An 18,175-nucleotide genomic window follows, 5' to 3' on the forward strand; every position below is an offset into this window, starting at 1 on the left:
TTTTTAAGTAGACTCCATGCCCAATATGGGGCTTGAACTCACGACCCTGAGTTAGAACATTTAATTAGTGATCCCTAATTGGTTGACTAGATTAAATTTTATTTTTGTTTTATATATATATATATATATAATTGTTATATATTAGTAGGCAATATAAAGTGCAAAGTAAGGCAAAGGGTGGTTGGCAGACTGTCCTGTTTGTCTTTTAGTTTTGCTGTGAAATAGTGGTTTCCATAGAGGGGGAGAAGGAAAGCAAATCACTGTCCTGGGCAACATGAAGCTGGGAAGAGTTGAGAATAAACTAGATGATAAAATTATTAGTCAAATAGGGGCTAAGACATTAGTTTAATATATATAGATATAAACTCTTGTTCTTTGGGACCCAAAACCAGTAATAAGAGCACAAGGAGAGGCAGGTGTCTCCTATAAAACATGGGAAAAAAACACGGGACTGATTGACCGTGAGAGGTGGAATGGAAAAGGTGTGTCCTATAGAATCAGACAAGCCATGTCTTGAATCCTGGTTCTGAGAAAAATCCAAAGGTTTAGAATAAATGCAATGAAGAATGACCCTGAAGAGAATGAGAGACAAATTAAAGGTTTGGTTTGAACATCCGTGAGGAAAGCCAGCAAACGAGTGTGGATTTTGGGCACCAGCAAGTTTGTGAGCACACTCTGACGCTAAGGATATGAAGTTAAAGGTGATTCTGATTTAGGTACCAAGGTAGTGAAACGTTGAGGAGGCAAAGCCATCAATGACAGAGCGGAAGTGAGGGGGCCAGCTCGAGTGCCTTGGTTAGGATGGAATCCGTGAAGGGTAGTAGGCTGAAAGACTGGAAGATGACGGAGGAAACCAACAGACTAGCGATCGTGCCAATTAGTATAAAGAATAAATTAGGACGTGTAGAGAGCTTTTCAAGGTAAGGAAAATTTAGAGTGCCAGCTATACTCCTAGAGAGCAAATAGCTGAGAAATGGCCATCTTCTGTTTGTGACCATCGTTGCTGAGTAACATAGCAGAAACAGCGGCTACTGTGACCTATGTGGGAAACTGCATAGAGCCGGAAGCAAATGAGAATATACAGGTTCTTCAGGGTTGACTGTAAAAATGTCGTCTTGTGTCATCTCAAAGAGCAGGACGAGCATAAAGTTAAAACAGATAAAGGGGTCCAAAGGCTCTTTAGAAACGGGCTACCAAAAACGCAATAGAAACTAAATTGTACGAAATGAGTCTGAAAAGGTTAGCTTCCGAACTGGTTTCCTAACTTCCAATTTCTCTGTCTCTCCACAGCAGCCATGATCCTTCCGGAGACCCGATTATGTGGCCGCTCTGTTCAAAACCCCCCACTGGGCTCCCACTTCGCTGGGCATAAAAGCCAGAGTTAGACGAAGTCTCCCATTGCGTCTCTAAGCTGTCTCCTACTACTCTCCCACTGGTTCACTACTCTCCAGCTACAATGGCCTCCTTTTGCCCTCAAATGTGCTAAACATTATTTACAGGAACCTCTCTCTGCAAAGGTCTTCCAGACAACCAAGCAGTTGGCTCCTTCACTTCTTTCAGGTGTCTACTGAAATGTCACCTTATCTAAGAGAACCTCCCTGACCACCCTATATAACATTGCATCGTTCCCTACCAGGTGATCTATGGCTCTTACTAGAACATGAACTCCATGAGAGGAAGGACCTTGCTTGGTTCTCCCGAGTCCAGAACAGCATGAATTCCCAGGCCAGGTACCAAGTACTTGTTGAACGAATTAATGGGGAACAGGGGATGGGGGACAGACACTAGGGTAGCGTTCATTGGAGTCTCAGACTCCAGCAACTTGATGTGGCTGCACCTGTTACCATTCTCCCTCTTCCCCATCACACCTCAGAAGTTGAGAACTATGACCCAGTCTAAGTCTATAGAAGTGAGAAAGTGAAAGATTAACACTTTCAGATAGTACATACCCTCCTCAGAGGGTTTGAAGCTAAATGAAACGGCAGGCTTATGGTTAAAAGATTTAGAATACTAGTTAAATTAGACGCATCCTTATTTGAATTGCTAACCTCAGATACCACAGGTCTCCCTAAGGTGTCATTCTTACTTTTTACACTCATTCTCAAGCTATTCATGAAGGTATGACTTAGGCTAAATATTAATGATCTCAAAAGTAGCCTTACAGAAAAAGATTGCTTTAATATATTTTATCTTCATTCACTAAGATAAATGTTACCTTAAAGATCAGCAAGCATCTCATTTTTAAGACTATGAGGCCAGTTGACTATTCATAAACCATAAACAACATCAATGTAAAATGATGTGAAATATTGGCTGCAATTTTTATTTTAAAGATTGCACATTTAAAAAGGACAAAATAATTTTTCAAAAAATACAAAACTAGGTAGGTCATATTCTTTCACAAATTTCAACAAAAATGCAGATTATATCCTCAATGTGATAAATTTATTTTCATTCCAAATTATTCAGGAAATAAAGCAATGACCTGTTAAATTAATAGGTTACCTATGGAACTTAGAATAAGTATATCTATCTTAAAAGTTATGAACCACAAAATTCTCTCATCGACATACACTAGTATAAACACCCTTCCACTGAGTTTAACCGTGACTCTTCAGTTACGGGAGGTCTAACAGAAGCATGGGTTACACGACTTAGTCAGGGACCCTCTGCCTCAGTCCCTGGTCTTGAGCTATCCTCCAGGAAACTCATGAAGATTCTTCAGATTCTCTCTGAAGCATTTGGTATCAGAAAAGGACAACAAAGGAGACTTAAAGGTTAAGCACAGATTTTTAGGTATTGGGCCCTGACTCAGGATGGCGAGGTGCTTGTACTGCAGAAAAGACCAGCAGCTACCAGCCTGGGCTCTTGAGAAGGCCAGCCGTTAAGTGTGACTCCCCAGCTTGCCACGTGACCTAGAGGAAGCTATGTAAACTCACGCCAGTTTCCCTGTATGTAAAATGGCAGCAGTAGTAACAGAGAGCTATTCACATTATCTACACAAAGTGCTTAGCATACATCAAGGACTCTGTAAATATTAATTTACGTGTGACGATATTCCTCTAATGCCTAAGAAAAGCATCAGTGCTTACACTTAATTATCTGAAAAGCAATTCGGAAATTATGTGGTCCTTGAAACTCTGACTTAAAGAGACTCTCAGGGTCTTCCTGCATGGAACCCGGACTTGGGTTACTGATTTTGGAACTAGTTTTCCTCGGATACAGTGGTTAAGAAAGCTGTGCCAAAGACGGATACCGTATAAGCACATATACACATTTCCTACTTTAATTCCCAGTTTGGAACTACTCATATGATAAAGCTCAACACTGACACTTTGAATTCAGAGAATACAGATTAAATATGCCTACATTTAGTAGAACATCTGTAGGCTGAAGTGTTTTTCTAACAAAAGGGGAAAATGTTAAAGTAGTTAAGACAAAAAGCAGAAACGTGAACTCCCAATTGAGAGTCTAAGGGACAAAATTATCAATCTGTTGAAAAGGAAATTCCATTAAGGATAAAGACAATTTTCTTTTTGACATGTACTGATGGGAGAAATACAGGAATGCAGTCACAACTTCCCTTCCTGCATGAAACACTCTTTATGGTATTATTATAATGCTTATTCTTTAAAAGATTATTTTTCAAGAATGTTTCAAAGATTATTTTTAGTTAGATGGTATTAATTATGCTAATAAAAGTTGTTTTTTTTTTTTTTTTTTTTTTTTTTGGTCTATGAGCACAACATCGTACTCTGAAAACATAAAGGTTGATATGGGATTTGGGCAACAGAGTCTGGACAGAAGCAAGCAGCAACTCCAATGGGACAGTTCTCTAACCACACAGGGAAGGAAAAATGTCAACGAGCAAAGACTTACAGAAACTCTCCTTTTCTTATTCAGTTAATTTTACAAAGGGAACTTCATTCAAAATTTAATCCTAATACATAATACATATATATAAAATCTAACGTGAAATGTGGTACTTACACAGACTAATAATTTTTACTAAATGGAAAAATATGGTACTCAGAATCACTTAAAAGTTCAGTCAGTATTTCAACAAAGTTGCTAATTTATGTTAATAATTTATTATAAAAACCAACTAAGGGTAATCTGATTAATTCTGTTACCACAGAGTTCAGAATATTGCTATTGACAAGTCTGGATCATTTGATGAAAAAAAAGAAGTTCTAACAGTTATTGTGAAAAACTAATCTTTTCTAAGACCAAAACATTACATGCTTGTAAGACTGTTGAAATGATCTAGGGTTGCTGTACAGATCGAAGACTATGGGTAGGAGAGTGAGGACAATATACCCACTTTCAGTCTAGGGGCAAGATCATGCATATTAGAACACCAAGTCACTGTAACACAACCATAACATTTCAAGTACATTATAGAATTTTCATCAACCAGATTTTTAAAATTTCAAGTAGAAAAAACTAATTCCAAAATATGATGTTCTGATCAACTTCAATATTCAAAAAGTTCAGTCCCCATTCAGAAACAGATAAACAGTATATTTATTAAATGAGTTAAGACAAATAAACTTTACAAATAGACAAATAATAAAAGGCTCAGTGGCTAAAATAGATGGTAAGCATCATTGAAAGAAATCAACACCATCACGGTATCTCAGTTGGCTTACACGTGTAAAAAGAAATTTTCAAAGAGCAATTTCACAGAAATGAAGCCAGTTTTTTTTTCTTATAAACAAATCACCATTTCTTGGTTCAAAACTGACATCTGTTATGAAAATTACCATATCACATATTTGTAAGATGACAAGGAGTAACTCATCTTCAAAGTGCAAGTAAGTCTATTTACAACCACAAAAAAGGCAATGATGAGGAGAAAAGGATTTTTAAAAAATATACAAAGATTAAAAACATTTGGGATGCAAAATTAAACAATTTTTTGGTTAGAGGATAAAAGAGAAAAAGTGATTGAATTACAGACGCTGATTTCAGCTATACATACGATATAATGGGATCCAAGATCTTGAACAGCTTGCTTGCATTTTGTTCTACTTACATAATGCTCTGGAAATTTCTGGTAGAAATTACAGTGTCTCAGAGAGAGACATACACACTACGCATGTCTTGCTACTACTTCCTGGACGTCATAAGACCCGTTTATGGATTAGAGTTGGTGTAAAAAGCCATTGCCTTGAGTTGAAAAATGAATACTGTAAAAGCTCAATACAAACCCTCCAAAGCACATGCACGTCTAAATCTTTTGGAAATTACATTCATATTTAAGCATAACCAAAAAAAAAAAAGAAAAAGAAAACTGAAAACATTTCCCTTTTCTCTATTCCCTATGCCTTGTAGGCTTCTCCAGTTGCTAGGGTCAATTTTTAGAGTTGAAAGGGTTCTTCGAGATAGTCTAGTCCACTACCCTCATTAAGGGTCAATGATTTTTCCAAGGTCATGCAGCACGTTAATGGCAAAACCAAGACTAGAAACCAGGTCATGACTCCTAGCCTCGTATGCTTTCCAGCATATCATGCTACCTCTTTTTACAGTATGATTTGCTATAAATACCTGATGAGTAAATGTACAATTACCAATGCTGACAGAGCCCATGTGTTTCTAAGACTTGCAGAGGATTACTGCAAAGGATCGATGGAGAGAGAAGAAGATCATCCCCCACCCACCAAAAATATCAAGCACCATCAACTAAACGTTTCTTTGCTACGTCAGCATGCTCCGATGTCGTAGTCCGCGTAAACTTTATGTCAGCCTGAGGAGCGTATGCCTGGTGAAATCTGGGCCCTACACAATGCCAGTTCCTAAAAGGTAAAGACAGAGGCAAAAAAGGGGAGAAGTTCGACAAAAGAAAGAAACAAAGACTTAAATAATCCAATTGGCTTAGAGACGGGCATTCCGAAAGCATATGGCTAATTATGATATCCAAATGTACGTATTTTAGGACCGTTTCCAGCTTTTCATATGATCTCATTTTACCTAATTTGTTATTTGGCCACTTACAAATTAAAATAAATGTTATCAAAGATAATGGTGATTATTATTATTATTTTTTAGACTGTGAGACTATTTTAGACAAACCAAATTCTGTGAAGAATATGTCAAATGGTGAAATTGCAATGATTTTCTTAATGTGATTCTATTGGATTTACCACCGGGGGAATTAAAGCAGTATCTCATGGGGCTGTTACCATCTTGAAACTTATTCCAATTGTGGTTAAAGAGAACAGACTGATGTACCATATATGCAGAATTAAGTAAAGAAGCTGAAATTTCTTTTTTTAAAAAAACATTGCCGTGTATTTATTTAATAAAAGGGCATATTTATGTTTACAAACAAGTTTCAAAAACAAAAGGAAAACATGTATGCTTCTACCTGTTAACCTTTTTCAAAATGCCAACAGCCCTCATGCTGTATGAAGGTTTCTAAGGATTTATTAGAAAAATCAATACAGTTCACTCACAGTTCACCAAGACATCACTGAGCTAACATGTTTAGACAAAAACAAAAAGGACTAAGGTTCTCTTGTCGTTTGATAGTTTGATTTAATTTGATTTGCCTGAAATAACAAAAGCATTTCAAGCACCTTTCATTATGTAGTTGATGTCCCACATTAAACAGTCTACTAAATTCTGAACAAAGGTTATTAGCAAGTTTTCAAAAATTTTAAAAATTAAACAGTTGTTTCAAAACCATTAAGTAGTAAATGTATTTAAGAAACTAATTAGGACAGATGCCATAACTTCATTAAACACCACTGCTCATGTTTTTTTGTTTTGTTTTGTTTTTTGTTTTTTTTTTTTAAACAAAGCATTAGTGTTATCTATTTGGCTATTAGTATTAGCAATTTATCTACAGTATTTAACAAGGTAAATTGTAGGCAAAAATTTAGTACAGTTTCAATAGAAACACCCCTTTTTGTTTTCCTGAAAATACAGCAGTATTTGAAGGACTAATTTTTCTCTGCATCAGTTATAAGGAAGCTTCCCATCTATGAACAGGAACAAAAAAAGTATCTACAAACCTTGTAAACAGATCTGTATCATTTATAAACATAAATAATCCAAATTATTAACAGCCAACAGCAGAAATTAAAGTATCAATTCAATGATCCAGGGCTCTTCGCTTGCTTGCCCAGCTGTACTCCTCCCCCTCTCCCATCAAGGACTGAGATAAACTAAAGCTCTGCTAATACACTGTTCAGGACCATTCTTAGGTACTACTGATGATCCACAGGTCGGCATACGCTGAGTTACTGTTTATCTGTCAGTTCATTTCTCCCACCCCCCAAAAAGCACCCTCAGTCTGGCAGAAAGCTTTGCTTTTTTTTTTTTAAAAAAATAAATCTACATTCGTACAAGTGTGTCTTCTGTTGAAGTCCAAAGACAAGACTACGATCTTGTCCGTCACAATATGTGAAAAGACCCAGCTTCAATTTGTTTCTTTACGATGCAGCTAGTGTGTTAACATTCGGCTTACAATCAGAGTGATGTTTCCAAACTATGTAGTGGGCTTCCTGGGGATGAAGAGGTAGCAGACGTGTTCATTTCTATTGTAAGGTGGATCCCGCTGTCCACAGCATTGTTATTCTTGTTGGGAGAGGGGGGAGGGCTGGGGTTACGTTTCGTAGGAGCGTCATCTTCAGCATCAGTGTCATCAATAAGGGGGATGTGAGGCTCTGAATCTTCTATCCTAAACTCAGGATGTGTCATGAAGTTGTGAATCGAACTTCTTGATTCCGGTTTCTCTAACCCTTCATACAAAGAACTACGAAATGCATTCACCACTCGAATCTGCAAATATCAGAAAACACAGAGAGATGTCAGTATACTGTTAGCTTAATTTTAAAATGGTTCATTTATGAGTTTGAATCCACAAACAGCTAGGTATGAGTGAATCATATTTGCATGTAATGCAGTGGAACTTGCAATACACTGTAAAAAAAATGAATATTTTTAGTAGGACACTACAGAACAACAAAACCACATACTCTAAGAATTAAGAGTTATAGAATTCAAAGTAATACTGAAAAAAAAATCTCATTGTCACTGGCTAAAAATTTAATAGCCATTTTATAGGACTTTTTCCCTAAGAAAACAAAAACAAACAAACAAAACAAAAACTTAATCATACACAAGCTTTAGCTGATTTTTAAAATAAAAAAATGTAATTTTTGAAAACAATTCAAATAAGTTAAACAAAGTCAAGCACAGAGGGTTACTATTTATCATGCTAGGAATTAGGGTGTCACCAACTATGAAAAAGCCAAGCAAATATAAGCTGAATGCCACAATGAACTCACATCTACCCCACTATTCCCTTGATTAAAAAAAAAAGACAAAACCCAAATAAATATCTATAAAATGCCATTAAACAGCTATAAATATTTGAGTATATGCCACTTGTCTATAAAGCATTAGTGTTTTTCTCTATAACACATTACAACTTAAATCACTTTATATACTAGGAAGTATATAGTTCACTGGGAAGAACAGATTTAAAACAAAAAACCCAAACCCTCTGGGATTCTTCTGTCAACAATTTCGCAAAACACAAGGTTTTTTGGTATTTTTGCCCTTAAACATATAGCCCAACAAATCACCCCCCTATACAGAAATCTGCTGTATAGATGAAAAGAGGTTAATGGGTAATTAACGCAAAAACACTGCTGCACACATCAACATTAGGTCTTATTAACCCAGTGTCATACAGACTTTCGAAACAAAAAAAGGGACAAAATCCAGATAGTTGAGCATCTACTCAATATCAATTCAAACATAGGATTTGCTTCTGCATTGATTCTAATGAATCCTGTTTAGTAATGAAGATATCATTTATCATACTGTTAAAAGAAATCACAAATACTGACATTACAGGAAAAAAGATACAGTCACCAAAATCATCTCATAAGACAATGATAATGAAAAAATTAATAAATCTTCAAATGGAAATTTGAATGCATTTTTAAAAAAAGGTAACATTCATGCCCACTTCTTTAATTGTAAGTTGTAATTCTTTAATCTAAGATGTACAAGTTGATGATCTGATATACACATACATACTGTGAAATCATCATGACAGTCAAGCTAATTAACATAACGCGTCACCATGCACTGTCACATCTGCGTGTGTGTGGTAAGAATAATTAGGATTCTACCCTCTTAGCAAATTCCAGGTTACCTAAAGTCATTATGCTATGCATTACACCTCCAGAACTTACTGGTCTTGCATTAACTGAAACTTTGTACCCCTTCATAAACATTTCCCTATTTCTCCCTACGCCTAACCACCATTCTACTCTCTATTCTAGGAGTCTGACTATTTTAGACTCCCACTTCTCGGAATTTATCCAGAGGATTAAAATCAGGATCTTGAAGAGATACCTGAACTCCTTTATTCCTTCCGGCATTATAAATAGCCAAGATATGGAAACAAGGTTAACAGTCCACTGACAGATGAACAAAGAAAATGTGGCATATATACATACGAGGAATTTTTTTAAAATTTTTATTTATTTGTCAGAGACACAGCACACAAGCAGGGAGAACAGCACAGAGGGAGAAGCAGACTCTCCACTGCGCAAAGAGCCTGATGCGGGACTTGATCCCAGGACCCTGGGGATCACAACCTGGGCCGAAGGCAGATGCTTAACCGACTGAGCCACCCAGGTGTCCCTGCATACAAGGAAATATTATTCAGCCTTAAGAAGAAGGGAATTCTGCCATTTGCAACAACATATGCTCAGTTCTGATGAAAGCTGATTAAAATCTCTCTCCTCAAAGCTGTCTTCCTGCACTTACCAAGCCCTGCCTGCTGTAGGCTGCTTTACTTCTGGCTCACTTAGCTCTGTAAGAGTATAGCATGGTGAAGTCAGGAAGACACAGGTTAAAGGTCTGGGTGTGAATTCCAGCTCTGCCACCTGCTAGCTGAGGAACCCTAGACAAACCAATCTCCTCAACTATAAAATGGGAAATCACAGTGGTGCCTGCCTTATAGGATTGTTATGGGAGATTCATTAGTGAGTTAATACATGCGCAAACTTAAAACAGTGTTAGTTCACAAGTATCAATGTCATGCCAGGGCTTGTCACACTTTAATGTGCATGCAAAGCACCTGGGGATCTTGTTAAACTGCAGATTCTGAGTCAGGAGGGGCCTTCAGTGGATCTGATATTTAATGTAAAGTCTGGAACACAATTATACAGAAATACAGTAAAGACAGCATACCGAAGGTCATATGACAACCTCCAAATGAAGAGTCAAATTATTCAAAATTTTGCTGAAATAAAAATGAATACACACCACCCACGATATACATCTGTCTAGAAAGTTTAACGTGAAACTAATCATGAGATAACAAGTAGACGGATCCATAAAGTAGAATGAGACAACTGGCCTGGATTTTGTTTTGTTTTGGAAGTCAATGTCATAACATAAATAAATAACTAAATGTAGCAAAAATGGATCAAAAATGCTATAATACAGGACATTTTGGGGGCAACTGGAGAAATGCAAATAGGGACTGTACACAATAGAATATCAATATTAAACTTCTTGGATGTGATGATACGGTATGATTATATAGGAAACTTATTTTTAGGAGGTACGTGAAGTATTAAGAGATGAAATGTCAGGATATTTGTCACTTACTTTCAAATGGAGCAGAAAAAATGTATATACTAATATAAACATATAGAGAGAGACAGACAGAGCAGACATCATAAACTATTAAGAAGTGGTAAATCCAGGTGAAGGGTATTCTCATTTGCATCCTTCTTACAGGATAGAGAGAGCCTCCTATCCCTACCTGCCACTCCAGACCCATCAACACCTGACGTTTTATTACTTTTAGTACCTGTCACTGAGGCCTGCTTTCCTCAACTGGTAAATTTCTATCAAAGGTCAGCTTGAGAGTTACTTCCTTTGGATAATTTTTCCTGACTTCCCAGAGTGGGTTAAGGACTCTGTTGTAATATTCCATGCTTCGTTATCATGTACAAATTTGCAACTACTTGTTTATTTCCTGTACTAGACTGCGAAGTCTGGACCTTCTAGCACAGTCCTGGCATACGGAAGGTCTTCCTCAAGTGTTTACAGATTGCTACTAAAGAAACATTAATTAATATAGGAGATGAAAGGATGAGTGGTAATTAAGACCTTAAGAGCCAGGAATGATGCAAAATCCATAGATAGAGGGAGGAAGGGATGTAACTGACATTAGCTGTCCTAGGTATAATGCCAGGCAATTTACATACACCATTTCATTTAGGTAGGTGCAGAACCAGGGTAATTTTTAGATGAAAGATTCCTATCTGTCCATGTATGTAAATTTAACATCCTGTCTAACTTAACAAGAATCGTTTTGTCCTTACAGTACTTGTTTACTCTTTGCTCTATATCATGCTGCCTCTGCTTATTAGCCATGGACAAGTCATTTAAACTTCAAGTCAGTTTTCACACCTGCAAAATGGGATACTTCCTGTTCTGCCTGTTTTACAACACTGTCAAAAATGACAAATGAAAATTACTTAAGCAAACAGTGAACAAACAGGCACTGAGTAAACTGTCCTCCTTAAAATAGCACTGTTTTCTTCTTCAGTTCATCCTCTCTCCGGCTTTCTCGTGACAAGAGGTTAAAAGGCTTTTGGGGAATTTACCATTTACTAAAAACCTGAAAGAAAATGTATTATTCTAGGCAATTAATAGAAATTATGACATGTAATGGTGTAAGAACTAATCAATGGTACACTTTCCCTACTTCCCTGGAAAACTTAATAGAACATTTCTTATTGAGGATGCAATTTTAAACTGATTATAGAAATGAAAAAAAAAACATAAATACCACAGAACTTTGAGGCTTACACAGGGACCCCTTCTCAAAAATAAATAAGTAAATAAATAAATTCGAAGCAAGGCCACAAAATCTAGGCTAAGAAGGCAAACAACTGGCTATATACTAAGCTCTTTTCTTCATGGTACAAACTTAACTTTGCCAACTGAACAAGATAAATGTCAAAATGTTATATTCATTTTTAGCTTTAAAAATGTAATTTCTTGGTTCTGTTAGATCAGTTTCAAATCACATGCTTTTGGAAACCATGCACTATGAACATGTTTAAAGGCATATACTCAAAAATTTATAGTAGTTTCACAAATTCTAAGCTACAATTTTATTCCCCGTATTAACTATCAGAGTTAGCATAGAGACAAGCTCACGTATTTCCTATCTAATCTTTGGTTGCAATTGTTCCACCTGTTATCTAGCCCTCTAAGAAATAAAACAACAACAACGACAACACTTTGAGGTCTCAATCCACTTTACGAAAAGAAAGCTTTATGAAAAGCCTGAACAATGAATTTAAACATTAAGGAGAAAATGAGAAACGTTAGGTGTGTGAAGTAGGAAATGTTAATTTCATGCACTTAGGAACACACACTCACACCCCACAGTAGTAGAAGCAGTAGAAGAGGAAAACACTACATGTGTAGGGGTAGAAATATTTGTTACATCATGATGCTGGCTGGCGATGGAGGGTTGCCGCCTTAGAGCCCCCTGAATGGAACTTCCACTCTGGAAAGCATTCACTACATCCATCTGCAAGGAATCAGAGATTGTGACAGCTTGCTCAGCAAGAGAGAGAGAGAACAAGAGAAAGGACCATTCCATCTATCAACATATAAAAAGTAAAGAAAAAGGCACTTTTTACAGAGCAGATAAATAGGCAAGAGTAGCATTTTGAGATGAAGGGGGGGGGAAAGCTAGGAAAAAAGGAGCTGAGGGGCATATAGACACATTGCTTCACCATCAGTTAAAACCTTCACTCATTCCAGGCACCGGTATTATTTTTCAAAAGAGTAAGTTTTGTGGGTTGGGAAGGCTAGAAAGGAAGTTAAGGAGCGCATTCAAACCTCCTGCCCAGGTCCCAGAGCCCTCACCCCCCCCCCCCCCAACTCCCATCACCGCTCCTACCTCTCTAGCAGGTGCATACCTGCGTTTGGATTCTGTTCAGACCTCTAAACCACAAGATCTGGCCGCGACGCAGCTCCCTCTCCGCATGGTCAATCTCCTCCACGTCTTCTGCGAGCTCCTCCTCTGGGATTTCCTCCTTTTGTGTACCATGACCAGCTTCTTTTAGGAATTTTAAACGGCTAGTTGGAATTGTTGAAATAAGCTACAACACAGGGGAAAGAGCTTAGAAATAAATCAAAACCGAGTAAAATTAAATCAATCAACTGTCATACAAAAGGCATAAGGAGTCACGAGTGTGGCCAACTGTCGTCACCAAGGAAGCAATGAGATTCTGTCCATCAGGCTTCCTTTCTCAGAACCACCACAACAACATCAACAACAAAAATACGTTCTTTGCTTAGCTACAGAAAATATTTTAAGTTTGAATGGTAAAAAAAGTTTTCCTGAGGGGAAATAACCTGATTACAGCTTTCATATTTTAAGTAAGACATTCAAGACCGTAAAGTACACAAACATGCTCTGATAAGACATATTAACTTAAACTCACATTAATTACATTTATTTAAAATAAAACAAAAATGGCAGGTGGTCTTATTGGATGCAAAACAAGTTCAAATTTCATTAGTGCTGAAAGAGTTCAATGAGAAAAAACATACCAAAATCCAAAAAACCGTCAAGGTTAAACTGAAAATAGTTTTTCGTTTATTAAATGTATTTATTTTCACAAAATGAAACTCTTTAAAACTGGATTAATACTGACTGATTATGACACCAAACAGGAACAGATGCCCCAGAAAACACAAAAAGGACAAAAAATAGGAATAAATATGTATTAAATTACAAGTGTTAACAGCCATTCCTTCTGGAAGTCAGGCTTATAAAGGAGGAAACAAGCATGCGGTCAGAGTCAGAACTGCTTAAAGACCTTCTAGTCCAACCACCTCACTTCACAGAGGTGGAACAGGTCTGACAACCGAAATCAGTGCTCCTTCTACCAGGGCACACGTAAAATCAATAGAGAATGTCAACCAAAGCCAGGAGCTGGTCCTCGTTGGGTATATTGGCTGTACTGAATTTCCTCTTCCTGAAATTAGCCAGATGGTCTGGGAGGTTGTGGGGTTCTGTTTTGCCTATTAGGGAACATCAGGAAATAACTAGAATGGTAATCAATAAAGAAACGTGGCCCGAGTATGGATCCTAATACTTAAAAGAAGATCTCTATTAATGAGTCATGCAACAGGAGTAAGAGAAACCTCAGAACCTAGAAACACAATTAAGAAAAAGGTAAGATAAAGGCACATAAAGACTGAGTTAAGTTTCAGTAAAACCCGGACGTTTGCTTAGACTAACTTGTAGAACGACAGTACATTAGCTCACACTGGTTACACATCATAACATATGTTAACTTTCATTTATAAAAATGTTAGTACAGACTATTAGTTACTTTTACAGTAATGGCAATGGACTTAAAATGAACAGTGCACACACCATCACCACTTATCTTTTTAAATTAATGACACGCCTTTGTTAAGTCAGCTGCCTATACCAAACATGAAATCTATCTCATTTTTCAGGCATTATATTTTATACATACATTGTTAAAGCCAATCACAGAACTGAAAATGTCATTTTGTGGCCCATTTATCCCAGTACCATGATTTTTTATGGAAACATTCTCAAAGTGAACTGAAACTTGAGCTTTTTATCTTAGCTATACTTTCAATTAAAGTACATAATAAAATGATGAAATGTCTAAAGTACTTAATTCTGTAATATTTTTGTAAAAACATTTAATCTGAAAATGCAAAAATAGGTCATAGAGCAAAAGATACAGATACCAACGTCTCAACCAGTTAAAAATGTATCCTCTTAATAACTGCTGTAAAACTTGTTTTAAAAAAACAAATTAAAAAACTATGTAAGAAATTTAAAGTGTTTTATCACATAGGCATAACCATAACAAACAATAACAACATGAGAATACTACATTTTAAAAAACCCCATATCCCTGAATGCCCTTTCTTGACCCAGAATGGCAACGACTTAGAATTAAGTAAGAGAACTGATTAAGGAAAATACACACTGGAAATTAAAAAAAAAAAAAATCACTTTAGGTTTGAACAAAAAATGATGAGCTTTTTACCTGGCCCCAGAGTAACGTTCCCATTCCTAGGAATATTGACCATAGCCACTGTTCTATTGAAAGTTCTGAACAACTGAAAGGTTTTCCACCAAACTGCACAATTATTATCTGGAGGAATAATCAAGAGTAAATTTATTTAAATCTTTTAAACTTTACATTTCATACAATTCAAAAATTACCCAAATCCGTATCCTTTAAAACTCAAGCTGAATAATGATTATCCTGATGGCGATGTGTATTATCATATTCACAGCTGAAAGTAAGACAAGTGAACACAAACTGAAATCTCTGCTCAAAATTTAAAATGCATGTATATTTCAAGTTTAAATTATCTTCAGTAAAACAAACAAACAAAAAAAATTTCTCCTGATCAGGAATATAACTTTACACTGTTTCCAATATGATCCAAGTAACTATATTCCCTTGTATTGAGTATCACTCTTTGAGTAATTTATGCCTTTCCAGAAGAGATAGCGTACTTTTGTGGAAAAGACCATATATTATGAAAAGTGAACATAATATTCAATCCTTCTTGTTTTCCTCCTACACAGGTGTTCATTCTTAGTTCACATTTAGATGTCAGGACGAATATGAACAGTAAGAGAAGACAAGAAATTTGCCAAGTTTTATGAGATACGGTGCTGACTTAGGTGGTCCACCCTCACAAATTTGCTCTCCCGTATAAACAGAGAGAAGTCCAATGACCGGCATAAATAAAATCCAGTGCTTATGCTTCTCTCCTGTCTTTCAAGGACCTAAAACCGTACATAGGAATATTAGGAATTAAATATCAATATTCACCTTCTTGTGAGTCTGAAAGGCTTCTCTTTGATATGGCAGTCAGTAGCTGCCCAATACAGAAGTTAAAGAGAATCAATGTGGTATTAACATTTTAAAACTTTTTAAGGTATGAACTGTTCTTTGTAGCTGTACTAGATTTCAAATTCAAGTGAAATGTATTTGTCAATTCCACTGTTCTTCAAAGTCGAGATTATTTGTACACTTGTACAGACGGAATCCCAACTGTTCTTTCAGTAACCTAACCAGTCAATTATAACTAATTTGGCAGTCTTGCTTAGATTTTAATAGAGATATTGAACTAAAATAATTTTCTTTGGTAAACCAAGAAGACAAACATGAAAACTCATTTATTTCTGTAAATGTTTTCCTTTTTTTTTTTTAAATTTAAATTTAAACTTTATCTTTTGGTATAATAAGAATGTGAAAGGCATATTAGGATGCTGGGCAAACAATCAATGATTAACATGATTGGATTGATTCAATTTTGTAAGAAATAATCATCTTTCATTTTACAGTTGTAAGGAATGAAACTGTCTAATGACTTACGGCATTTACTTCTAAGAACAAGAGACCAAGTTTCCACATACTCTTTAATAGATATCTTAGATCAACATGCTACTACAGAATCGTGTAACTGCACACAGATGCATTTCCAAAATGTGTGCTGAGGGAACCTTGAATTAGGTGCTATCTTCTAAAATTTAGAAGTAGCTGCATTAAACAGAGTTCAGCAAATTTCTTAATTCTAGGATTCCCAAAGCCTTTGAGTTGTTAATTAAAAAAAAAAGAAAAAGAAAAAAGAAAGAGGAAAAAAAGAAAAAGAGAGAGAGAGGGAAAAAAAAAAAAAAGCAGCTGGCATTTGAGTACTTCCCTTCCAGGGGGTTAGCTCAGAGCTTCAGGTGCATGGTCCCTCTTAATGCTTCTGTAATTCTGTGACGTGACCTCATATTATAATTTCACAGATGAAGAAACTGCAGCTTGCCAGAGTCACACAATTACTAGAGGCAATGATTTGACCCCATGATGACTGACTCCTAAGTTTATACTTGTAACTATGACGTTATATTGCTTTAAGAATCTTCAAGAGGTAGTAAAATAGGCGATATTTCCTATACTTATCTGAGGGTGTAAGAGCAAGTGAAGGAACAAATGTTTCATGAAACATTATTTTGAAAACACTGATACTGTGTTAATTGCTACAAAGTAGAAGAGAGGTAAAATATTTACAAAGAATTAAGGATTATTATGTACTTCATGATCTGTCAAAAAAAAAGGTAAGAAGAAAAAACAGCTAATAAATGAAAGAGACAGAAATTAAATAAATAAATTATATTAACAATTTATACCCTTCAGGTACTACTGCTCTACAATCAAGACTTCAGCTAGACTGTTTTAGAAACAAACAAAATGAGATATGTGTAAATCAAGGGCCATGTTTCCCTCCCCAGCTGAAATGGTCTATAAAAGCGCTACTCCAAGCGCTGCTCTGTGACAAGAAGATAAGGAGCAGGTACCAGGGTACAAATCGATGCACGTTTGCACAGCAGAATCACCACTGCTACAACTACACACACACACGCTTCCAGCAACGACACAAAAACCCTCCCCGGAAACACGGTGTGATTAATGAAGCTGTTGATTTATATTCTGACACGTGCTCCTTATCTCACCGTGGACTTGTAATAAATGGACCAGAAGCTGGTCCACAAACCACACTTGGAGCAGTGCTGGCTTATTTATTAGGCACTGAAGAACGATACCTGACGTTAAACTGTTTTGGGTGTATCAGTCTCTGCTGGGAACCAAGTTACCAGATTTGCTTGATAGAGACAGAGCAGTTAAGTTTTCTGCAGTCCTCGTATATTAAACAGATAAAATAAATCCAATTTTATAGCAAGTAAAAGCTAAAATTTTAACATGTCATGAACGATGCTTTTTTATAAACCTGAATAAAATATTTCTAGAAATACTTGTTGCACGTAAGCAACCTTTCTCCTAAAGTTTATGGAAACTGAGAGCTAAAACAGAAACAACGATTACAGAAACAATAAGTCTAGGGTTTTGGTACCTAGAATACACTAGCTATAGCTGAATAAACTGTTTAAAATTCTTTAGTCTTCATTTCAAAACAAGCTCCATCACTGTCTGATTCCTTTGTTGAAAAAGCTCACTGTTTAATTTTACATCTTGTTTTGATGGTACAGGTGACTCCTGAACAACACGACTTGAATTGGGTCCACTTATACATGAATTTTTTTCAGTAAACA

General features: G+C 36.2%; 1 protein-coding gene across 3 annotated transcripts in view; it reads right to left on the reverse strand.

The window, feature by feature from the left end:
* Positions 1–3,696: 3,696 nt before the first annotated feature.
* ATP2B1 (ATPase plasma membrane Ca2+ transporting 1) overlaps positions 3,697–18,175 on the reverse strand; it is a 71,073-nt gene continuing 56,594 nt past the window's right edge. The window contains exons 18-21 of one of the 3 annotated variants that reach the window (XM_034644142.1): positions 15,108–15,215; positions 12,984–13,166; positions 12,503–12,589; positions 3,697–7,788 (exon numbers count right to left, since the gene is read on the reverse strand). In XM_034644142.1, coding sequence (XP_034500033.1) covers positions 7,477–7,788; positions 12,503–12,589; positions 12,984–13,166; positions 15,108–15,215 — 690 coding nt within the window. In that variant the 3' untranslated portion in view covers positions 3,697–7,476. Of the gene's footprint in view, positions 7,789–12,435; positions 12,590–12,983; positions 13,167–15,107; positions 15,216–18,175 lie in introns of all 3 variants that reach the window. The other 2 variants (XM_034644144.1, XM_034644143.1) reach the window with 2 other exon arrangements.

This window comes from Ailuropoda melanoleuca, chromosome 15 (assembly GCF_002007445.2).
Source record: "Ailuropoda melanoleuca isolate Jingjing chromosome 15, ASM200744v2, whole genome shotgun sequence".
Classification (NCBI taxonomy): Eukaryota; Metazoa; Chordata; class Mammalia; order Carnivora; family Ursidae; genus Ailuropoda; species Ailuropoda melanoleuca.